Here is a 21,756-nt window from a genome sequence, read left to right on the forward strand (position 1 = left end):
TTTTTTATTTGTAATGAAACCTTTACTATGAAAACTAAAGTGATATAAGAGCATTATCAAAAAAGCTTACCAGTGGGTGATAAATGTAGCATACTGACTACATGCTCCAACACTTTTTGTTTTGTTACCCACCTTCAAACATACCAGGTTATGTCTACCAGAGATACAGTACTTCGCTGCATGACTTGCTTGATTAGCTAAAACAAATCACATGAAACCTCCAGTAACCTGTGATGAGGGAGGTTCTATTTAATGTAAACATCCCAAAAGAGTATTCACCTTAATGCTGTTATACTTAACTAAAATCTGACAAAAAACATCCATTTAAAGCATGGCTGCTCAATTCAGAATATATCAAGGAAAGGAATTAGATTAGTTCCACAAAAACATTATTTGGCTATAGATTTCATTAGTCTTCACCAAAAAGTCCAGAGTGACAATAAACTCTAAAAAAGATGACTAACTAATGAGATACACTTGATATCTCTCAGGAGTGCAAGTCTCAGGTACAGGTCAGAGCTCAAAGGTTAAAAATCACTGTGCTCTTTACAGAACTACAGTGTCCACAAGCTGGAGGAGAATTACAGAAACTCCTAAGTTATCCTTCCTTGAACTACATCTGAGGCCTTTCTATAACAACTGAAATTAAAAAAAAATGGTGAAACCATGGAGACAGCATTCCTCTTTGAAGTCCTCAGCAAGATACAGGTGCAATTTTTTGCCAACGACTTCTGACCTGGAGTCAAATAATTTGAAACATTTGCTTGATCACTGTAACCCACTTGATGGAAAAAGAACTATTCTAAGTCAAATAGCATTCACCTACTGCAAAATTGATTTGAATTTCTGTATAGGTATCCTCCTTCTGTTTTGCTAAATGCCTCTCAAAAATAATCCAATAAAGGAAACTTTTGCAAACATATTAAGGGTTATTTTTTGTAGGTTGTTTGGGGTTTTTGCTATAATAGAATTTTCAAGATGAATTTCTGGCTGTGCATTTGGAATTCTAAATGGTATTTTCTAGAAATCCAGGTAGTCTGGAGAAAGAGGAGAGGGCTGCAAGAGACTCAACTAGGGATAAATTATCTAATTGCAGAAATGTCAGATTCTCTGCATCTAATATAACAAATCAAGGTTGTATTATTCAAGTAAGCAACATATTCATTGCTGTTGAATCTCAACCACAATATTTTGCCTAATGCTGTCAGACTGTTTTTACAAATTCCAATAGTAAATTTTAAATAACCTAAATGTGCATCTTTTATTAATTCAGACATAGATGAAAAACTTGAATTTTTTTTCATAACAAACATTAAAAAAGATGAATAATCATCACAGGATATGCACAGAATATGCATCCATCCCAAAACTAGTATTCAGAGTGAACTAAACAAGTTAATGCTGTTATGATGTAGATATTTTTTAGAAAATATTTTTTTAGAAAAGCAAGCCTTTATAAAAGGTCTTTAAAAAAATTTACATTTACTACCTTCTCTCTATCAAGATTTATGTTTGGAAAGTAAGCTTTCCAAATGAAACTCAATTACTAATATTGAAAATTCACAGAAAGTTTCAAGCTAGTGAGAACTTTTCTTTAAAAGCTGAAAGGCAAAAACAGTAAAGCTGATTTTGATATTTAATGAGCTAAAAAAAAAAGAAACTTTCTTAAATTAATGGTCAGATTTATTGAAGATGCTTCATATTTGTTTTTCTGTACACTAATTCTTAGAACAAATCCTATATTTACCTGGCTAAGCTGTGCTATATAAGATCAAAAAGTGACAGAAAGGGAACTAAACCAACAATCTCCAGGTTATGGATGAAGTTCACTGTTATTTTACTTAACCAAGATTCCAAGACATGGTCTTTTACATGAAGGTTCTGTAATCTCTTATGAAACCTGGTTTCCTCAGGAAGGAAAACCTGTAAGGATTCTCATTTGAAAAATATTCTACCTGTAACAGCCTGGCAAGACCTTAAGATTATTATATGCAGTTTATGATATTTATCATCCACTGAGCTTTAACAGTTCCAATATGTGAGATAGGCGAGTAAACAGTTGAGAAAAAAAGACACCCTGAAAACATAAGTGCTGAACACCAATCAAAAGTGTAAACCACTAAGACACAATAAATTAAAGGCTAATGGCTACAGTCTATTTGAAGAAATTGTAATTCAATCATGGTGTAATTTAAATAGACATATAAAGGAAAAGTAGTCAAAAGTAAACACATTATTATGTTTTCAATTAATCATACTGGAAATGGTAGATGGGAAGAAAATGATATTATAAAACTCATACATAGAGCAAACCTCAATTTATTCAGACCTATTAGTTCTTAAGCAGTCTGCAGTAGTGGACAAACCAATGCTAATTAAATTTTAAAAGAAAAGGCTTTACTGTTTATGTAACCAAAGGTATAATTTGCAAGAAATTGCTTCTTTAGTAGCAGGTTATTTAGTACCAGTACATATTATAGGATCATAAAGGCACTGACCTGAAATGATAACAAAAGGCAAAGAGAGTATATTTGTTTTAGTTTGCCTTCTGATTTGCTGAGGACTACAAATGTAAGTACATAGAAGATCTTCAAAAGCATTTATAGAAATGGGTTACAGAACTTTGGAACATTTAGTAGTCAACATCTAAACCTCTATTCCTTTTGGTCACTTCAGAGAAATCCCTTTCTTTATGGTAACGCTGAGATCTCTGTTAGGATTTAAGAGAAAGGTTAAGGCAAACTTGACATAATGGGTTTGACCATAATGCACATACCATCTGCAAACCAAGGTAAAGTCAATACTCAGAGATGTCGTGGGATCTAAACAGGAAGCATGGCTAAAGTTTGAGACATAAATTAGAAATGCTGGAAAGCAGTGCCACAGAAAGGGACCTGAGGGTCCTGCTCAACAGCAAGGTGAATATGAGTCAGCAGTGCCCTGGCAGCCAGGAGGGCCAACCGTGTCCTAGGAGGCATCAGGCAAAACATCACCAGCTGGCTGAGGGAGGTGATTGTCCTGCTCTGCTCTGCACTGGGGCAGCCTCACCTTGAATACTGTGTGTAGTTTTGGGCACCACAATATAAGAACGATATGAAGGTACTAGAGAGTGTCCAAAGAATGTCAATGAAGATGGTGAAGAGCCTTGAGGGGAAGTCGTATGAGGAGTGGCTGAGGTCACAGCCTGGAGAAGAGGAGACTGAGGAGAGACCTCATTTCAGTCACAACTTCCTTGTGATGGGAAGAGGAGAGGCAGGCACTGACCACTTCTCCATGCTGTCCAGTGACAGAACCCCAGGGAATGGCCTGAAGTTGTGTCAGGGAAGGTTTACATTGGATGTTAGAAAAAGGTTCTTCACCCAGAGGGTAGTTGGGCACTGGAACAGGCTCCCCAGGAAAGTGGTCACAGCCTGTCAGAGTTAAAGAAGTATTTGGACAATACTTTCGGACACACAGTGTGACTCTTGGGGATGATCCTGTGCAGGGCTAAGGGTTGGACTCAATGATCCTTATGGGTCCCTTCCAATCAGCATATTCTGTGATTCTCTGATATGCAGAGCAAAAACACATCAAGGCAATGAGCAGAATGGGAGTGTGTATGGAAGATAAGACTCTAAAACATCCTAATCTTTAGGTTAAGACATAGAACAGGGTCTAGAGCAAAAAGCAGGAAGGGCTCAAGTAAGGTAAGGTAGGCTAAGCAAATACTGAAGCACCCCAAAAATCTGAACTGCAGTGAAAGAGTAGAGATACATAGGAAGATACAATTACCTACTGCAGCTGTGGCATTAACATCCATATCCTCCTTCTTCAGTATCACAGATTGTCATTAATTTCTAGTAAAGATGATTGGCAGATCATAACAAGAATATTCTTAAAGAAATTTCAGCAGAGGCAATAACTAGCCAGCTAAGCAACAACAATCATAAGAACTAAAACAGCAGGACTGTTTTTCCTCTTAACTGAGTTGCAGATGGATCCCATTTGCAGTGGAGTTGCAAGTAAAGCAGTACAATCTCCAAAACTAGTGTGAACCATTGAAAAAACTTTGCAAGGCTTCCTACCTTTTTTACAGAGAAGAATCTAGTCTCAAAAAAACAATTAGTTTGACAAATACTTCTTTTTTGACAGCACAGAGAATCTCCCTAGCAGTTCAGAAGCAGGAATACAGTATCCAAGAATTTTGAATCTTCTCAGTCAATCCTGCCACAGTAGGTTCAGTGTTGTAAGTTTTGCAAACAATTTAACTTGGAATACATTCCATCCATCCATCAAGGTAGTCTGTTTCTACCCCACAGGTACAGAGTCCAGGTTTCCCACTGTAACTTAGTGAACCCACAGATTTGTCTTAAGTAGCCTAAATCAAAAGTATTTTTTAGAACATGCTATGCTCACAACAGGGACTTGAGTTCACTAGGGTTTTTTTCAATTTTTATTCAGTTTCTCTTTCTTCAATGCACAAATTTTATTCAGTTCTTTGGACTAAAGCAGAACTCAGATGCAAGCAAAGTCTGATAACTAATTCTCCCCCACTAAACAGAGTACAGTGGAAAACAGTATTTAAAAATCAGAAAGGTGATATGACAAGGTAGGCTCTTAACAATGTCTCAGTCAGTGAGAGATGCACCCCTTACCTCCTAACTCCTGCAGGCACCACCACCATCCCCAGATGTAATTTTTTTCCCAGACTTCTTAATCTGGAACTTGAGCTGAGCAGCTTGTGGTAACCTGGCAGCACTCATAGGAACACAAACTGTGCCAGCACTGTAGCAGGGGAGAGAAGAATCATAGTAGTGAGATAAAATTCCTGTAACTTTTACTCTCTGATAAACCTGTATTTCCAGAGCATTCTAAAACTACCCCAACACCCGACAGCAGAAAGCACCCCAGGGGTGCCTTTGGCAGACAAGAGCTGAAGGCATCCTAACAACTTGCCTTGGGCAGAACAGCCAAGAGCTCTTCACAAGGAAGCAACAAAAAATCAGTGATATGGCCAAGCCTTCCCCATTAACTGAAGAAATCTTTGGGGATATCCTTTTCCCACTCGACAGATTCTTGGATAACATTTGCAAAACCTTTTAATGCAAAAGGTGCATCCCAAGCCGAGTCACACAGTAAAGGTAAGGTCTGGAAGAACACACTCTGTAGATCTTGGCTGGTGAAATCAACCCCACACCAAAGCAGTCTGCTGAGGCACAAAACCTATTAGTCAAACTGCTCTTTTGAACTGCCAGCCCAAAACAGTACCTCAGAAAAAGATCTGTTTCAATGAAAAATTCTAAAATAGCAGACCATATCCAGTTCAACTAAAGGAAAAAAGAAAACAAAAAATCCAGTCATGTTTTTTGGGGGAGTTTTTGTTTGCTTCCCTCCCCCATCCTAATAAGTGTGAAAATATTCACACAGACAGAAAACAGGCATTATGTTACAACGATATAAATAATGCTTACATGTCAGCTTCAAACCTATCATGCTTGCAGAAGTCTAACAATGTAATGATGAACCTGAGATTTACTAAGATTTTAGTCTAAGTCTTCCCACTGTAATAAGCCCATACATAAAATATCTGGGTCTCATTTAACTCCATTTTGCAGAACGGAAAGTAGGAACTTACCAGGTTATTCAATGGCTTTCAATGGGAAAGACAAACAGAAGCGCTTTTTTTACCATTTTTATTGATTTTTTTCTGAAAAAATCCATCAGTTTAGAGAAATAGGATTTATTCAAATAATTACAATTCTCTGAAAATTACACTTCCGTTACCAGTTCACAACATGGCACAGGAACAAAAAGATCAGCAGCCATTAAGATATTGCAACAGACCACATTTATTCTGCAGGTCTTAAATTAGTCTGAAATTTGTAGTGCAACAATAATGCATCAGATGATTGGTCCAAAACTTTGATACCTATTTGAAAGAATTCATGGGAATTTCATTTATACTTCCCCAAGTAAGTTTTCCTTAGGTTAACACTGTCACCATTCAGTGTGCCTTGTGGATGTGCACAAAAACATATGCACACATATATAGTGTATTTGTGTATATATATGTGCAAACCCAAATTTAAACATACTTTATGGAAGTTCTTTTCTTCTTGATTTTTAGGGCCTGTTAACAGCAGTTATACTGATATTTTATCTGTGATATGCTTTTGAAATAGAACAAGTGTTTCTGAAGTCCTTAGATCCAATAAAAAATACACAATATTTTCTTCATGGACATATTCACTTCAATGCACAAAACCCTTCTACTGCTCCATTTATTCCATTACTGTAGTGGCTTAAATGATGCATGAGGCTTTCAGCAGTGAGGTGAATGTCATTTTTAAGGATCCAATAAAAAGACAGAAAATACAGCAACCATAACTCAATACTGAAAAATATTTACAAGTAAAAGTACAACCGTAAACAGTACATTCAGGTCCAGCCTCAGACAGAAAGTAAAGTATTTTCTCCTGATGGCATTAGGCCCCAATTAAAATCAGCATTTAAGAATGTGTTTATTAACTTTAAGCACCAGATTTAATCAATACAATTTACATTCAGGCTGATATGCTTTCTTGAGCCAGGGCCTCGGTGATTAGATGAGGCTCAATTACAAATTAAAGGTAGCAAAACAGTCAATAGTGCACTGGGAAAATTAAAATCTACAAACTTGTTTCAGATTTAACAACTGGTCAAATAAGATAAGTGCAAGGTCTGAAAGACTTGCTTTGTCAGTGCTATATTCCAGAATAATAAATAAAACTATAAAATATTTGAGTTTGATTTCATTTTCTCTGTGCTTCCTAGCAGAGTTGCCAGATACATTATTTGAGTCACTTGTCTAATTTCTTCAATCAAACAAATTATTTTTCCAATTAAGCTGCTCAATGCAATCAAGAATAGAAGTAAATGATGTGAGAAATGTTACGGCACCTGTGACTACCAAAAATAGAAGAGGGAATAAGTGAGCATACTGCTTCTGTGCGGGAAGAAATTCAGCAGCAGCATAAAACATCCTCAAAACTATCCACTAATAAAAATCAAATATCATTGATGCTGATAAATTGAATTTTTTTTCCTCTGAAATTTTAAGTAATTAAGAAATTATTTAAAACAATTTCCAATAAACAAGAAATTGTTTTCGATCCTCTGCTCTACCTTAAGAGATCTGGCCAATTCCAATCAAACACCAAACGCATCAGTAAGTTCATAAAAGACTGGTGGAAATCTGTGGCAGCATGGCTAGTCAGACTACAAAAGGGACAGAAACAAAATCAAGCAGATGCTGTTATTAATGCCTCCCCTGAAACAAATGTGCCATGTGAGCTCATTAGCGCTCTGATCTGTAGGTCCTTCTGCTTAACCAGACAGCATCTGCAACACCTGGACACAGCCTCAGCACAGCAGTGCCTTTTGCCCATCCAGCTGCTATGGGACAAAGCAGAACTGGATATGCCATGAGATACGAAGTAGGCAATCCCAAAAGGTAAGTGAAGATAAGATTCACAAAACAACTGAAGAAAACAAAATCATTTCATTGCTTGAATAGCTTTGTTTTGAAGAGACCTGCTGATTTTTAAATGTAAGGAACTCTGGGCTTAAAAACCAAAGTAGCTGCAGTGTGCTACAATCACATATATTCAGAAACTGCTACCTACACAGACAGAACACAGAGGCTGTTATCTTAACCTTGGGACCTGTCCTCACACTCAGAAGAGCTGTGCTACAGTTGTACCACAAGCATTTCCCAGTCCTGGCAAACAGCATACTGTTCACCTTTGTCCTCATGGTAAAAAGAGGGGTTAATCTCCTCCCTCATTTAGTATTTGTCACTTCTTAATTGAGTGTGTCAGTACCATTCTAATAAATTTGTTTGTGTGGAGACTAATTTCGGTAAAGGAAATTAATTTCTCCTGTGAATACTAAATATTCAGGAGATGCCAGCAACTCTCAGCATCAAGCAAGCAGTACCCAAACAGCAATAGAAAAGTCTGCCTTTGTCACTCTGAGCTAACCAAGGCCTTTTTATAAAATTACTTCAACCCATTGAGCAGCAAGAGATGATGTTACAATTCCATTTCATGTACCTATTAAAATTAGATGTTTCATTGAAGACTTCTTTTTGTAATCTCAATATGCTCTCTCATTGCTTAAATGTTATAATCAGATGTACACCACAGAGACACAGTTCTGAGATACAAGAATTAATACATTTTCTCATCTACTACATTCCTCTCCCACTTTTGATTCTTTCACATGCCACTCTTTCAGAGGACAAATCTATTTTATTCTTGAATACAAAAAAACCACTGAAAACCTAATTTCAAAGAAAATGTTACTAATTTTATAGTGTTAGACAATTAAAAATATTGCAGACCAGTAGTATCAATTTCAGCATGTATCTTGTCCTCCTTCCAGAAGTATCTCTCCAGTACTTACAAGGTGTACAGAGCATAAACAGAGCAAAAACTTTTGACAATGCTTAGAATAATTATATCAAACAAAATCTGAAACAAAAAAAAAATAATAGACAAAATCCTAGAATCCTGGTGTCCTTGCACTGCACAGGAAAACTTCCAGATTTCAGGAGTTTTACATAATCAGTTCTCTCAGTTCAATCTTAAATTATAACATGTGGTATACACATATACAAAATCAACAGCTGCATATAAACAAATTATATTTTCTCTGCACTGTACAAACTATGCATATCAAACCAAACTACTTTTGCACAGAAAATACACACAAATGCATACATATATACACGCATACATATATGTATATGTATTAAACTTCAGACTCAGGAAATCAGCTGGAGGTTTCATTATGAAGTGCTCTGTTCTTCTGCAGCACTGTATTTAGTTCCTGAATCACCTTTGATGGCAATTTGTTATCTAATTCCAAAGTAGTTGTGTTTGTTTTGTTTTTATTTTTCTTCAGTGCTTTATGTGGTCTTTGGTGTAAGTCAGTCATACCTGAACCTACATCCTCAGAAATCAAGCTTCGATGTGTTTTTGCATGACTCCGCACTTTCTCCTCCTTTCTTTCCAAACATTGTGCCACCATAGATGCTTTTTCTTTCAAGTTTGTTCTTTCTTCCAGAAATTCATTTTCACAATGTTCACCAAATCTTGATTTTCCAGTTTTTAGTTCTATATTCTTAGCAAACTAGCAAAGAGAAATAAGATCATTCACATTCACGTAATATTCAAAAATATTTAGATTGCAATTTTTGCTCATTGGCTTCACATAAGTTTTAAAGAAAAAAATCAAATTTACTCAAGAGCTGAAATAGCAGTCAGTTTTAAATTATCACAATATGTGCTCTTATCATTTAGTTAGCTCTTTTAGACAGCAATTTCTCAGTTAGTGATAATTCTGAAAATCACACAAATCTTTCAATTAAATGCACCATGACAATGAAGACATTTATTTTCTTATAATCACAATTTGATTTTTCATTCTACCACAATAGACTAAATTTTAATATTTTACAGAAATCCATATACTCTTAAAAACTCAGAATAATTAGATCAAATGAATACAACTGTGCATGTTGCAATTTTGATAATTTAATGACTGTACTGACTTTAATGAATGTATGAAAGGTAATTTTAAATAATAACAAACATTTTCAGCAGCTGTTAAGTACTAACTGATAAATTATAAAGACTCTGCTTTTTCGAATTCCATATTGGTGGGCTGTTTTCAAATTCTTAAGCTGTAGAAATTAAAGGTAAATCAGATGCTGCATCTAAATTTGCATTATTGTACTCTGGCTGCCCACTTGGTGTGGCAGTAAGCAGAATATTCCTTTTGCAGAAAAGCCTAATAGTTCTCAAAGAAAATTATGTCTTGGAATTCCTCTTTCATATGTGGCATCTTTGTTGACTACTAGAAGACACTCAAAGCTGAGGGAGACTGTGGTTCTTTTAGTCTTTCCTGAGTGAAACTTGTTCAGTGTGGCTGAATTTTTTACACAGCTATTCATCCACAGCACATGAGCAAATTGTTTCGCGGAATTTTGATATCTCGTATATGTTAAAACAAACACAACAAAAACATTCAAACACTAGAGAGGAGCCAGTTTATATATGTAGAATCATTAAATGGGTTGGAATGGACCTTAAAGATCACTTAGTTCCAACCCCCCTGATGTGGACAGAAACACCTCTCACTAGATCAGGTTGCTCAGAGTCCCATATAATCTGGCCTTGGACACTTCCAGGGATGGGGCATCCACAACTTCTCTGGGCAGTCTATTTCAGTGTCTCACTACCTTCATAGTACAGAATTTCTTTCTAACACCTAATCTAAACCTCCCCTCTTTCAGTTTAAAGTCATTCCCCCTTTTAGTATCACTGCATGCTCTCGTAAAGAGTACCTCTCCAGCTTTCTTGTAGGCCTTTCTTGTATGACCTATTATAATTCAGTATGGTATTTGATCGTGGCTTGAAAGAAAGAGAAGGTTTTTCTTCCTTCCTCAGTCTTCTTGCATTTTGAAATAAAATCAAATATGCACTGCAGATACACAACAATTTATTTCTATTTCAATTAAATGATTCTATATTAAAAAACTTCAAATTTTAAATGCAACAACTAGTGCAGAAACAATGGAAATTGTTTGATTCTATTAGTGATTAGAAGGATTTTTAGTTATAGAGTGTTTCAAACTTTTGGTATTAGGTCTTGTTAATACACAATAAAACTACTTCCAATAATGCGGGAAGATCAGACACTCAAAATAGACTTTTTAGCACAAAATATTGATATTACACTCATTCTTTTCTGGATATCTTTGAGCTTTTGGTATTTTGGGGTTTGTTTGGTTGGTTTTTTTTCTTCCCTCCCTCCCCCCCCAACTTATCAACCTATCAGAAAGATATCACAAAGATAACACTTATTTCTCTGTTCGGAAAACTTTGTTTCTTTTCCTATCTGTATAAGTTGATCACATTTCTACTACATTGATCTGTAAACAGAAATCCATTTTCTATAAAGCAACATCTTTCAGAAACTGCTTGCTCCTGTTATTACTCTCTAATGCTTTAAAATGGAGACATTTTTGCTTGTTGGAGAAGCAATCAAATTCATGGAAAGACTGATAGAGTGGTCTCCAAATGGATATCTTTTATTTTATTGACTGCTGTACAGTATTTCTCCATAGTAAACCATATCATATATATAATTTCTACCACAATTTTACTATTCATTCCAGTGCTGGTTTTCCATGAAAATAAAGTGTTAGTTTTTATTTTTCCTTTATGTATTTTTGTGTTAACCTTCCTAAATTATACAAATACCTTTTACATTAAAATTCTCTAGATCTAGTCATGGTATAAATTATGAAGACTGTCATTTTCAACTTTTATGTTTAAATGCAGACTTCCTTGAAATTGCAGTCTACAAAACATTAAAGTCCTTCCTAATGAATCAAATTATCCACAAAACAATAATAAAAAATAATTACAGTACTAAAATGTATTAAGGATTTTTAATCATGAAGCTCATAATCCAATAAAACTTTTATCCTAGAATATCTGAATTTGTAGCTATCTCAAAGATTAGAGGTCTCAACTGTACCTGAATAAAGAACAGCTAAGAGATATATCTAAGGGTTATGAAGTTTTTTGACTGATTTACTTTCAGCAAAGAAGTTTGAAAATGCAATCATCAGAAGTAAGTTATTAAAGAATTTCAAAAATAGTTTCTGAGAGAAGGTTAAAAAGAAAGGACAAATTAAACAAAATAGGAAAGCTACACTTGCGTTCACACTGTATTATACTCCTGTGATAAGGCAGAGCAGAAATGCCAGAAGAAAGTATATCACAAGAAAGATGGAGTTGTCTTTTACATAAAGCACTTCTGTCTTTGCTTTTGGCTTGCTATGGAACCAAGTCAACTTAAACACTCTGCACCTGAACTGCTGACTCTGTTAGTGATGATAACAGATACTATATTAATTACCCTCCCTCAAAATCTTCTATAACATGTGAGAAATAACACTGCTACAGTCAAAGGACCCAACTGCTGTTTCAACAGTCATTCACTGCTGAAGTCAGGTTAGTTACCACTATTACTCCCAAGCAGAATAATACTTCACTTCTTCATCTCAGCTGAAAGTAAGGCAAGTAAGTCCTCCTCACAGACATCAGTATCTATGTGGATACCAGAAAGTAACCTCAAGCTAATATAATAAGGTCCAAATGCATCACTACTGCAGGTAATGTAGTGACACAGCTCAGTTTCTGCAAAGAGTTGTAACTAAAGCCTCTTATTCTTTGAAACTAATGATAGTACAATATAAATGTATCACAGTCAGTTCCATCTGAACTTTTCCACTGTATTCACAGAGCTAACTGTACTAAAACAGTACAGTTATTTTAGATAGAAGAAAAGATATGACAGAAAAGGTATGAATGACAGTTTTCAATAACCTTATTAAAATAAAACTGTAATGCACTATAATAAAGTGCAATATATATTTCCAGATAAAAGTCTTATTTCTAATAAATAATCTTTGCTAATAAAAAACCCAAGCACAAATAATTTTAATCAAAACTGTTAATTTACTGAACAGCCAAAGAGGTGACACAAGTTTAGATTACAATAGCTTGTTCACATTAAATTGTCCTAAATGTTCCTTTAATGACAAAACATTGACAGAGATATTGATAAAAGCACCTCCATTTTATATTTATCCAGCTCTAGGGAGTTTATTATTACTGGATTATTTACAATTACAGCATTGTAGTTAGATGTTATATACCAAGTTTAAACCCCACTTACTTCTGTATTCTCCCTGATTTTACAAGTGTTCTTCTCCTGATGAATAGGAATCAGTGGTAAGCCTCTGATCTTTGGACTTTTAGTTATGGACTGTTTTCTTGCTTTTCCAGCAGGTGGCCATATATCTGCATGCTGAAGAACAAAATGATTCCTTATTTTTGATGTTGGAATTTCATAAATACACAACATTCTTTGGTATGCAAAACTCTCTTGGAAAAAGCTATCTACTGCACAACACCATGCCCTCCTCTTGTAGAAGAAAGAGGAAAACATTATGATGCTTAGAATTATTTTAATATTTTGTAAGTGCTGCACAATGCTGATTGAAAAGAAGCAAAATGTCTCTATACAATTCTCATGGGTCAAACATCTTCCCTCCCTAATACTATTCCAATATCTTCTAAAAATAGAAAATATCAAATGCAACATGCATATTGACTTGATTCACAATTTCAAAATCCACAAAAGCATACCTTCGGGAGTCCCAACAAAAGTTTCTGAAATAAGATAAAATTACCCCGATTTGCAAACAAGTGTTTCAAAATGTACAAGACCAAGTGCCAGGTCCTACACTTTGGCCGCGATAACCCCATCGCTCTCTACAGCTACCTGAAAGGCAACTAGTGATAGGATGAGAGGACATAGTTTTAAGCTGCACCAGGGGAGGTTTATGTTGGACATTTGAGGAATTTCTTCACAGAAAGGGTGATTAGACATAGGAATGGACTGCTCTGGGAGGTAGCAGAGTCACTGTCCCTGGAGGCGTTTAAGGGAAGACTGGACATGGTACTTAGTGCCATGGTCTAGTTGACATGGTGGTGTTCAGTCATAGGTTGGACTTGATGATCTCAGGGGTCTTTTCCAACCTAATTGATTCTGTGAAAATTTATATTAACAATTTAGAAGAAAATAATTGCTTAACCTAAAATAACAAGCATTATCCAAAACGAAATGGCTTGATATTCTGAATGCTCCAAACCCACAATCTACAAATATACAGATCTGCCTTCAATAGCAGTCTTTGCTTGAGCTCTACTGAAACAGGTCAGTGTTGGGAACATATGAAGTTTCCTTCTGAGTGAAAAAACAAGACTGTGAAGAGAAAGGAAATTAAAAAAACGTAAATCACTAACTGAGTATTTCAAGTTTGAGCACATGTACTTGAAGCTCACACTCTCTGGTGATGTTAATGGTAACTAGAAAAAGAGGTCTGAGGACAAGGTAGTATAAGAGTATCTTACTGAAAAATCTTCAACATGACATACTGCGAATCAAAGAGAATGTACAAGGGTATAGCTAAATTAGCACAACTCCAAAAGAAACTGGCAAGCCAGAACTGCAAATCCATGAATTAAGTCTCTTCAAGACTGTATTTAAAAACACAGTTGTGGAGCTATGATCATATTTGCAGGTGGTCTGCAAGTAAAAATAGCATTACCAGTAAAAAGCCATCAGAATTAGTGACTATTGACTTATGATGGCAGTCCAGAAATTGGAAGCCCCAATTCCCAATTCAGAAAAAGTATTTTATAGATTCACATCTTTATAGAGTAAAAAACTCTCACACATGGTGCTGACCAGGGTGATGTCAAAGCCTGTTCCTCCGCAGTGAGCATTAAGAACATTTTCTTCCAATGAAGCGAGAAGGTATTATCTGAAAGAGCAGGTCTTGCCAGCCAAAATCAGTTTACTTTGGATCAAGACACAAGACATAAACGCAATCCAGAAAGTGCCTGAGAAACTTTAATTAGACTCTGAAGAAAATTGCCTCCCTTAATTCCCAGCAATCTTAAGGAAACTATCCCTGTCAATTAAGCAGCCTGATTTCTGTTTTGTGCCTGTAACATTTCTTAAAATAGAGCTCTGGGAAAGTACATCAGAAATACTAGCAGCATATGAGGCCACATAAAAAATTTATTTATTCATAGTTTTGACCCATCTGTTCAACAGCACCTCATGGTAGTATAATGTGCCTCTAGTTGATCAAAGGCAATAGAACTGGAAGAATACCACTGTCTATCCTTGTACCAATAAATTACTTCCAACTGTATGCTATGTATGCTCTTAAGCGATTTTGTACAGAACTATTACAGAATTCATGAATCAAGTTTCAACCATGCTTTTCAGGATGATTTTGCATGGAACTGAAAGAAATATTGCTCCTCCTTCAAACATTCACAGTATTTACCAGCTTGGAGTAGAATCTTTGGGTTAACTTGATCATCTGTATCAAAAGTACCCTTGTCACTAGATTACAGTGGGGTACCTACACTTTGCTATTTATATCCTCTGCATTTTTTATACTATAGGAATAATCATTATCAGAAAACAGAAAAAAAGAATAGTACTACTATCTTACTGATAATAATTACCAATAAAGTCTTGCTCTGCTCAAGCACTGAGGAGCACAGTAACATTGGTTTATGTCCCTCCTAATTGCAAGAGATCATTAAATGGCAATGTCTTAACACCTCAAAACCTACTTTACAGGATTTTTCAATTTTTAATCTATGTTATTCCACTGATGAAGAAAAGATGTTGCCTGCAGTCTCTCTAACATACATGTCCTCAAATAGTAATAGCACATATGGTAAAAAACGAGCTGTTTTCTCTAAAGATGGTCTCAACTTGAAAATTCTAACTAGGAATAACCTCAGATGACATCTACAGTTTTCTGATTTAGAAATGGGATAATGTAATAATAATTGTCTGCTGCTGTCTAATACAAAATTTTTTAGAGATCTTATAGCAAGTTTTACCAGTACGAGCCACTGCATTCTCAAGATTTTCTCTGTAACTTAAAGCAGTAGATTGCAATAAGAACAATACAAAAAAACTGTGTCATTAGCACACCATTTCTCATGTAGTTTATAGACTGACATTACTGATGTCCAGAATGCTGATAAAAAAATCAACAAATTCCACAAAAAGACCAAACCAAACCAAAAACCCCTTCCAATGTTGCTCATTAGTATGCTAATTCATTGCACTGTTCATTCATTGGAATAGTTAAAAAAAAAAGCATGAATTCATAGCAAATTTTCTTTTAATGTACATGAAATTATTAATTTATTTTTTGTTAGAAAAAATTATCCTGAACATTGAGCAGCAATTGTCAGTTTTTTATCTATATTGTCAAAGGAAGATTTTACATACCACAGTACCTGAGCAGAACCCTAACAAACTGCCCTTCTTGTTATTTTACATCAAAGGGACTTCAACAGTTACCAAGCTTGCATGAGTTATTTCTAAGTATCCTATATCAATAACCTCTGAGCCTATTTGTTGTGACTCTGCTCATGTTATGCCCATGAGATGTATGCCAGAACTGGTGGCTGTTTCCATGGAAACTACAATAGTTACCTCAGCTATGGGAGCTGAATAAGATAAGAATTTGGAAGTCTTACTTTCAAGGCATGCATTGTACTTCTAGCACTACTATCTACGAAGGTCAGATTCTGTTTTAGAAACCCTGTAAGAAGTACATATTTCGACAGTCTTGCGCCCAGCCCACTTTATGCAACATGTAAAGCTCACAGGTTATTATAAATCTAGCAATGTTTATTCACAGTGATATTCTGCAAAGCTCCTTGAACATCATGGGAAAGACAAGAAAAATCTGACAGAGATACAACATCCTGTTAAAATCTTAAACTATGTTACAGTCTCCTATCGGGTTGAATTCTTCCCGTCTCTCTTACTTCCACTTATCCTATGTATATGTTAAACTCCATTTCCAAGAATGGGTTATATGGCACTCAAACACACACCCTCCTTACAATCTAGTAGCGAGCAAAAGAGTACTTCATGATAATGCCTACGCAACACAATGAATTGTCAGTGTTAACTAAGCTAACCTGGACATCAGAGAAATACAGCTATGTTGGCACAGCTCTTCAACAGAGCTACTTCACATCACTATGTTTTTAAACAGAACACTCCTCTTCCATGACTTTAGCAACTTCCAAACTAGTGAGCAGAGAAATAGCACTCAGGTGCTGTGGCACACAAACACACCCTTTAAGACAATGGCCAGAATTTCACCCACGAGAAGTTTCCACAAAGAAAATTAATTTTCCTGCTTTAACCAGCTGCCATACAACACAGTGGGGTGGGGTAGTGATGCCAGAATCCAATATTCTTCTCGCTCTCAAAGCACTCACAGTTTTCATAGACTAAGACCTACCTTTAGGCAGCTTTACTACATTAAGTATTCCAGAAACACTGGCATTGAACCTTATATAACACACACACATATTGTTTAATGGGATTTTCATAGCAGCAGTATGTTACATTTCTTTGATCAGGTTAGTACCTGTGCAATAAAAATACTGATCATCCACTCCATCTGCACATCTTGTCCATCACAACATATATACCTAGAACACAATAAATAATTAACAAGGAAAACAATGAAAATTCCTGTTGCAATTAAACATTAAATAGGCTTCTAAACTACTTCAAACAGTTCTTACCTTCATTCATGATGTCTATTATTAGCACTCCCAGAAAAAAATAGGGATTATATAAATAATTCAAATTATCACTTTACCCTAATTTGTCTGTGATTCATTTCAGGCATGTGCATAAGATTAAAATCTATCATTCTAACTTTATGACTATTGCTTGGTTTCTGGCCACAGGAGGAAGCCAGACACTTAATCCCAAAAGATGAACAAAACACATGAATTAAGAGAGTTTCTTTACTTAAAAAAATCATGCAAAAAGTCAACATGCAAGCAAAATAATGTCCATTAATTTTCAAACACTCTTATTTTGCAATTGAATGTTTCAACAAATATTAGACAGTGAAGTTAAACCAATCATGTGTTTCATGTTTACCTACCACTGCTGCTTTTCAGAAAATACTGCAAGTCCCCAGCTGAAAGAAAATTTTCAAAAATCAGTTCCATAAACAGAGACATATTCTTCAAACTGCAGAGATTAATTACCCCTATATAGTGCTTTTAAGTTGAAAAAAATAAAATTAAATTGAAAAGTTTAAATGTGTAGCACAAATCTAGAATGAATTGTGGGTTTGAGGATGGATTTTTCTTATTTTCTCACAGTTGAGTCATAGGTATCAACCCTTTGTTCTGGACAAAGGGTTAAAGTCAAGCCCTGCAGATGGTGGCTAACTACTTGCCTCTTTTTGGCTGTGGCTGTACTTTGTGAAAGGTGCTGGAAGTAAAACTGCCCAGCAGAGAGTCCACCATAGTATGGAAATCACAGAGGGAAGAGAGGTATGCTTGCACCATAAACCAAAGGAATCACATGAGTCTGTGGAGATTTAATAATTGCTAGGAAAACAAAAAGGGACTCAGGTGAAAAAAAGACCCTCTCAGGTGAAACAAACACACACAATTCTGGAGATCCAGAAGAGACTTGGCAAGTTCTGCTTTTTAAAGTAGAATAAAAATAAAACTGAAGGGAAAAAAACACCTGCAAAGACTCATTTACATAATCTTTTTACTCCTGTTTTGGATTAATCTTCTACTCGTTCTGTGTTTAACTTAAAAAAAAAAACACAAACAAAAAAACCCAAACCCAACAAAAAAAAAAAAACAAAAAAAAAAAAAACCAAAACAAAAAAAAAACCAAACCACAAAAAACCCACCAACTTTTTCTTTAAAATGCCTAATCTTTGAAATTCATAGATGTTTTTGGGGTGTTTTGAATTGCCAACTTTAAAGGAAAAGTTCAAGCAGATCTGTTTAAAGGTTACAGCCAACCTAGACTCCCCCTGGGATAAGATCCTATGCGCATTATCTCAGTGTCTCAAAGCTTTGACTGAACAAGAACTGGAAACACCTGAGAAAAACAGGTGTCATTTTTCACTGCTCTTTTCCAGAGACATAATCACTGTAAAGGGCACCATAGTGTTCAGCTAGAAGAAACATCAAAATAACAAAGACCCTGAAAAAGGAAAATACTCTACTGAACAACAGGAACTGCCTCTAAAGGCCATGACTAGCTGGCTTTCTCTTCTCTCTTTTTCCTTGGTGCAAGGAAGGTGTGTCCATCAATGAAATTCAGGACACATATCACAAAACTAAGTGAACTAGGAGCTAACATATCCACAAGAGATAATAAATGCACTTTAGATTAAGAAAAGGGAATCAATAAAGTAATTTCCTAGCACAGAAGAGTTAACATGTAACATGAAAACAGAGAGGAACAGAACAAATAATATTATAGAGAATAATTTAATTCAGCCTACTGCTATTGGCTTCTTGACTTTTCCTTGTTCCACAGTGTTTTGTGCTCCCCTTTCTTGATGATACAAGTACCTTGCTACACAGTTTTTTACATATTTTCTTTTCTGTTCTTACTTTGTTGGTGGCTTCATTTTCTTTTTCACTCCAAGATACAGCTTCAGGGAATTGACAGGCAACACTTTTTCAGGTTTGCTAGCCTGCAAGTAAAATAAGATCCTAATTATTTTATCAGGAATGTGCAAAAGAAAATGCTGCATGACTGACTTCATGGTTAGGTTTCTTTCATGGACTGCACTCCTCTTTTCCAGCAGATCATTACATTTTTTTGGTCTCTTTCTTTTCCACTAAAAAAGTGTACCTATCACCATTACTGGAAGCAGACTGATTAGGAACTTAAAGTTCACATGAAATCACAAAACTGTAACACAGTTAGAATAATGAAGATGTGCTATTTAAAAAAAAAAAATGGAGTGCTGTAATATATGAACACAAGCTCTTTAAGAGAGACAGGGAAAATGAGAGGTGGGGTTGCCCTCTGTTAAAGGAGCTCTTCTATGGGATAGATAATACTACAGTGAGAATCTGCTTCAGATCATAGAATCATAGAATGGTTTGGGTTTGAAGGGACTTTAAAGATCATCTAGTTCCAATTCCTCTGTCATGCACAGGAACACTTTTCACTAGACCAGGTTGCTCAGAGCTTCATCCAATCTGGCATGGAACACTTACAGAGATGGGGCATCCACAACTTCTCTGGGCAACCTGTTCCAGTGCCTTACCAGCCTCACGGTAAAGAACTTCTTCCTAATATCCAGTCTAAACCTACTCTCTTTCAGTTTGAAGCCATTCCCCCTTGTCCTGTCACTACATGCTCTTGTAAAATGTCTTCTCCATCTTTCTTGTGGGCTCCCTTCAAGTACTGGAAGGCCACAATTGGGTCACTCCTAAGCCATCTCTTTTCCAGGATGAAGAACCCACTTCTTTCAGCCTTTCCTCATAGGAGAGGTGCTCCATCCCTCTAATTAACTTGGTGACCTTCCTTTGGACTCGCTCCAACAGGCCTTCCTGTGCTGGGGACCCCAGAGCTGGATGCAGCACTCCAGGTGGGGTTCCACCACAGTGAAGTAGAGTCATAGTCTCGCTAACCCTGCTGGCCACACTTCTTTTGACGCAGCCCAGGATACAACTTTCTGAGCTGCAAGTGCAGCTGGGTCATGTCCAGCCTTTCATCCACCAGCACCCTCAAGTCCTTCTCAGTAGGGCTGCTCTCGATCTGTTCATACCCCAGCCTGTATTGAGACTGGGGGTTGCCCTGACCCAGGTGCAGCACCTCACACTTGATCTTCATTCTCAGAGTTTTTCAAGACTTAACTGAATTAACCCCAGGTTCTGACCTCAGTTACTACCCCTGCTGTGTACGGGAAGTTGGACTAGAGATCTCCCGAGGTTCATTCTTTCCTTGTTCCTTCTTGAACAAACTACATTCAGCCAACATTCAACAGACATACACCCACACTGAGTATGAGAACTAAACGTGCCTGGAAGATGAAGTGCTAAAAGCAAACAATAAAGTTCTCATGTACACTATTCTACTACAGAGCACAACTAGTATCTAACACAACACAACAGTATCCCTTTAGTACTTTAACGTTAAGTGTTTTAGCTTTCAATTTAGGAAAAAAACCCATCAAGCAACTTAATAAATCTTATAATCCCAGTACATAAAGCTACTCCATAGTGTTTACTGTCCGTGGATTCTCAATTTCTACCTCTGCAGCTTTCAATCTCTGACACTCCAGTGTGGGGGAAAAGAGACAAATCTGAGATGGTATAAACACTTAAGAAAACAAAACAAACAAAAAAACCACACAACAGTTTTATAGCTGGTATTGTTGTGTAACTTCCTGCTCAAAAGAAGGGTACTGCCAGGATGAAAAGCATCCCTGCAAAATATACTATTAAACAGCTATATACTTCTCACAAAAATGTACCTCAAGGAAGCCATTTGTCTGTCTGTCAGCTTATCTCTTAACAACAGAACATTAGGGGTGTAAATTATTTCAGTCACTTCATAGACTACAGTAACTTAACATACAGTGCTCATGGAAACTTTTCACTTTTTTGATAATTGCTCTTGAACAGGGGAAACACTTAACAGAATGTATCTCCACCTGCATATACAAACCTAAATTGCTGTTAATGAGGATTTATAAATTAATTAGTACATGCAGATTTCCTACTATTAATTTCTAAATATGACTAAAATTAAACCAAGATTATTAGTGGTAGACGAACATCTCTCAAAAGAAAATAAAACAAGTTGATATACACTATTTGATCAGAATGGTATTGCCATCTGCTTTTTTTAAAAAACAAAGGTGAAGCCATTTATAAGTTATACTGTTCAAAACTCCACCTGAGCTGGAAAATTCAATGTTTTATAAATCAGAATGGCTTAAAAAAGGAGATTATAAAGTAGTACAATAATCCTATCATAAAACCTTTCCAGGATACTAATTATAGGTATATTAATTTATTCTCACATATGTGCCAGTTTGAATTTTACCATTAAATTATGAGACAAAATTTTTGACATTCTGGGGACATTCTAATAAAGATTATATCCAAAGCATTACAATAAGACAGAGTACATCAGCTTACCTTAGCAAGGGATATGTCTTAAAAAAAGTACTTTTTGAAGGTCAGCAAGTATACATCTATATTTGCTGGATGGGAAGAACCAGCAGTCAGCAAAAATAAAAGC

At 35.9% G+C, this 21,756-nt stretch overlaps 1 protein-coding gene across 1 annotated transcript in view; it reads right to left on the reverse strand.

The window, feature by feature from the left end:
* Nucleotides 1–5,663: 5,663 nt before the first annotated feature.
* Nucleotides 5,664–21,756, reverse strand: part of ARAP2 (ArfGAP with RhoGAP domain, ankyrin repeat and PH domain 2) — a 122,912-nt gene continuing 106,819 nt past the window's right edge. Inside the window, exons 30-34 of the mRNA XM_051789906.1 lie at nt 19,107–19,189; nt 17,621–17,656; nt 17,090–17,153; nt 12,775–12,906; nt 5,664–9,153 (exon numbers count right to left, since the gene is read on the reverse strand). Coding sequence (XP_051645866.1) covers nt 8,794–9,153; nt 12,775–12,906; nt 17,090–17,153; nt 17,621–17,656; nt 19,107–19,189 — 675 coding nt within the window. The 3' untranslated portion in view covers nt 5,664–8,793. The remainder of the gene's footprint in view (nt 9,154–12,774; nt 12,907–17,089; nt 17,154–17,620; nt 17,657–19,106; nt 19,190–21,756) is intronic.

Source organism: Manacus candei, unplaced genomic scaffold, assembly GCF_025592945.1.
Source record: "Manacus candei isolate 608988 ecotype Guabito, Panama unplaced genomic scaffold, ASM2559294v1 h1tg000028l, whole genome shotgun sequence".
Classification (NCBI taxonomy): Eukaryota; Metazoa; Chordata; class Aves; order Passeriformes; family Pipridae; genus Manacus; species Manacus candei.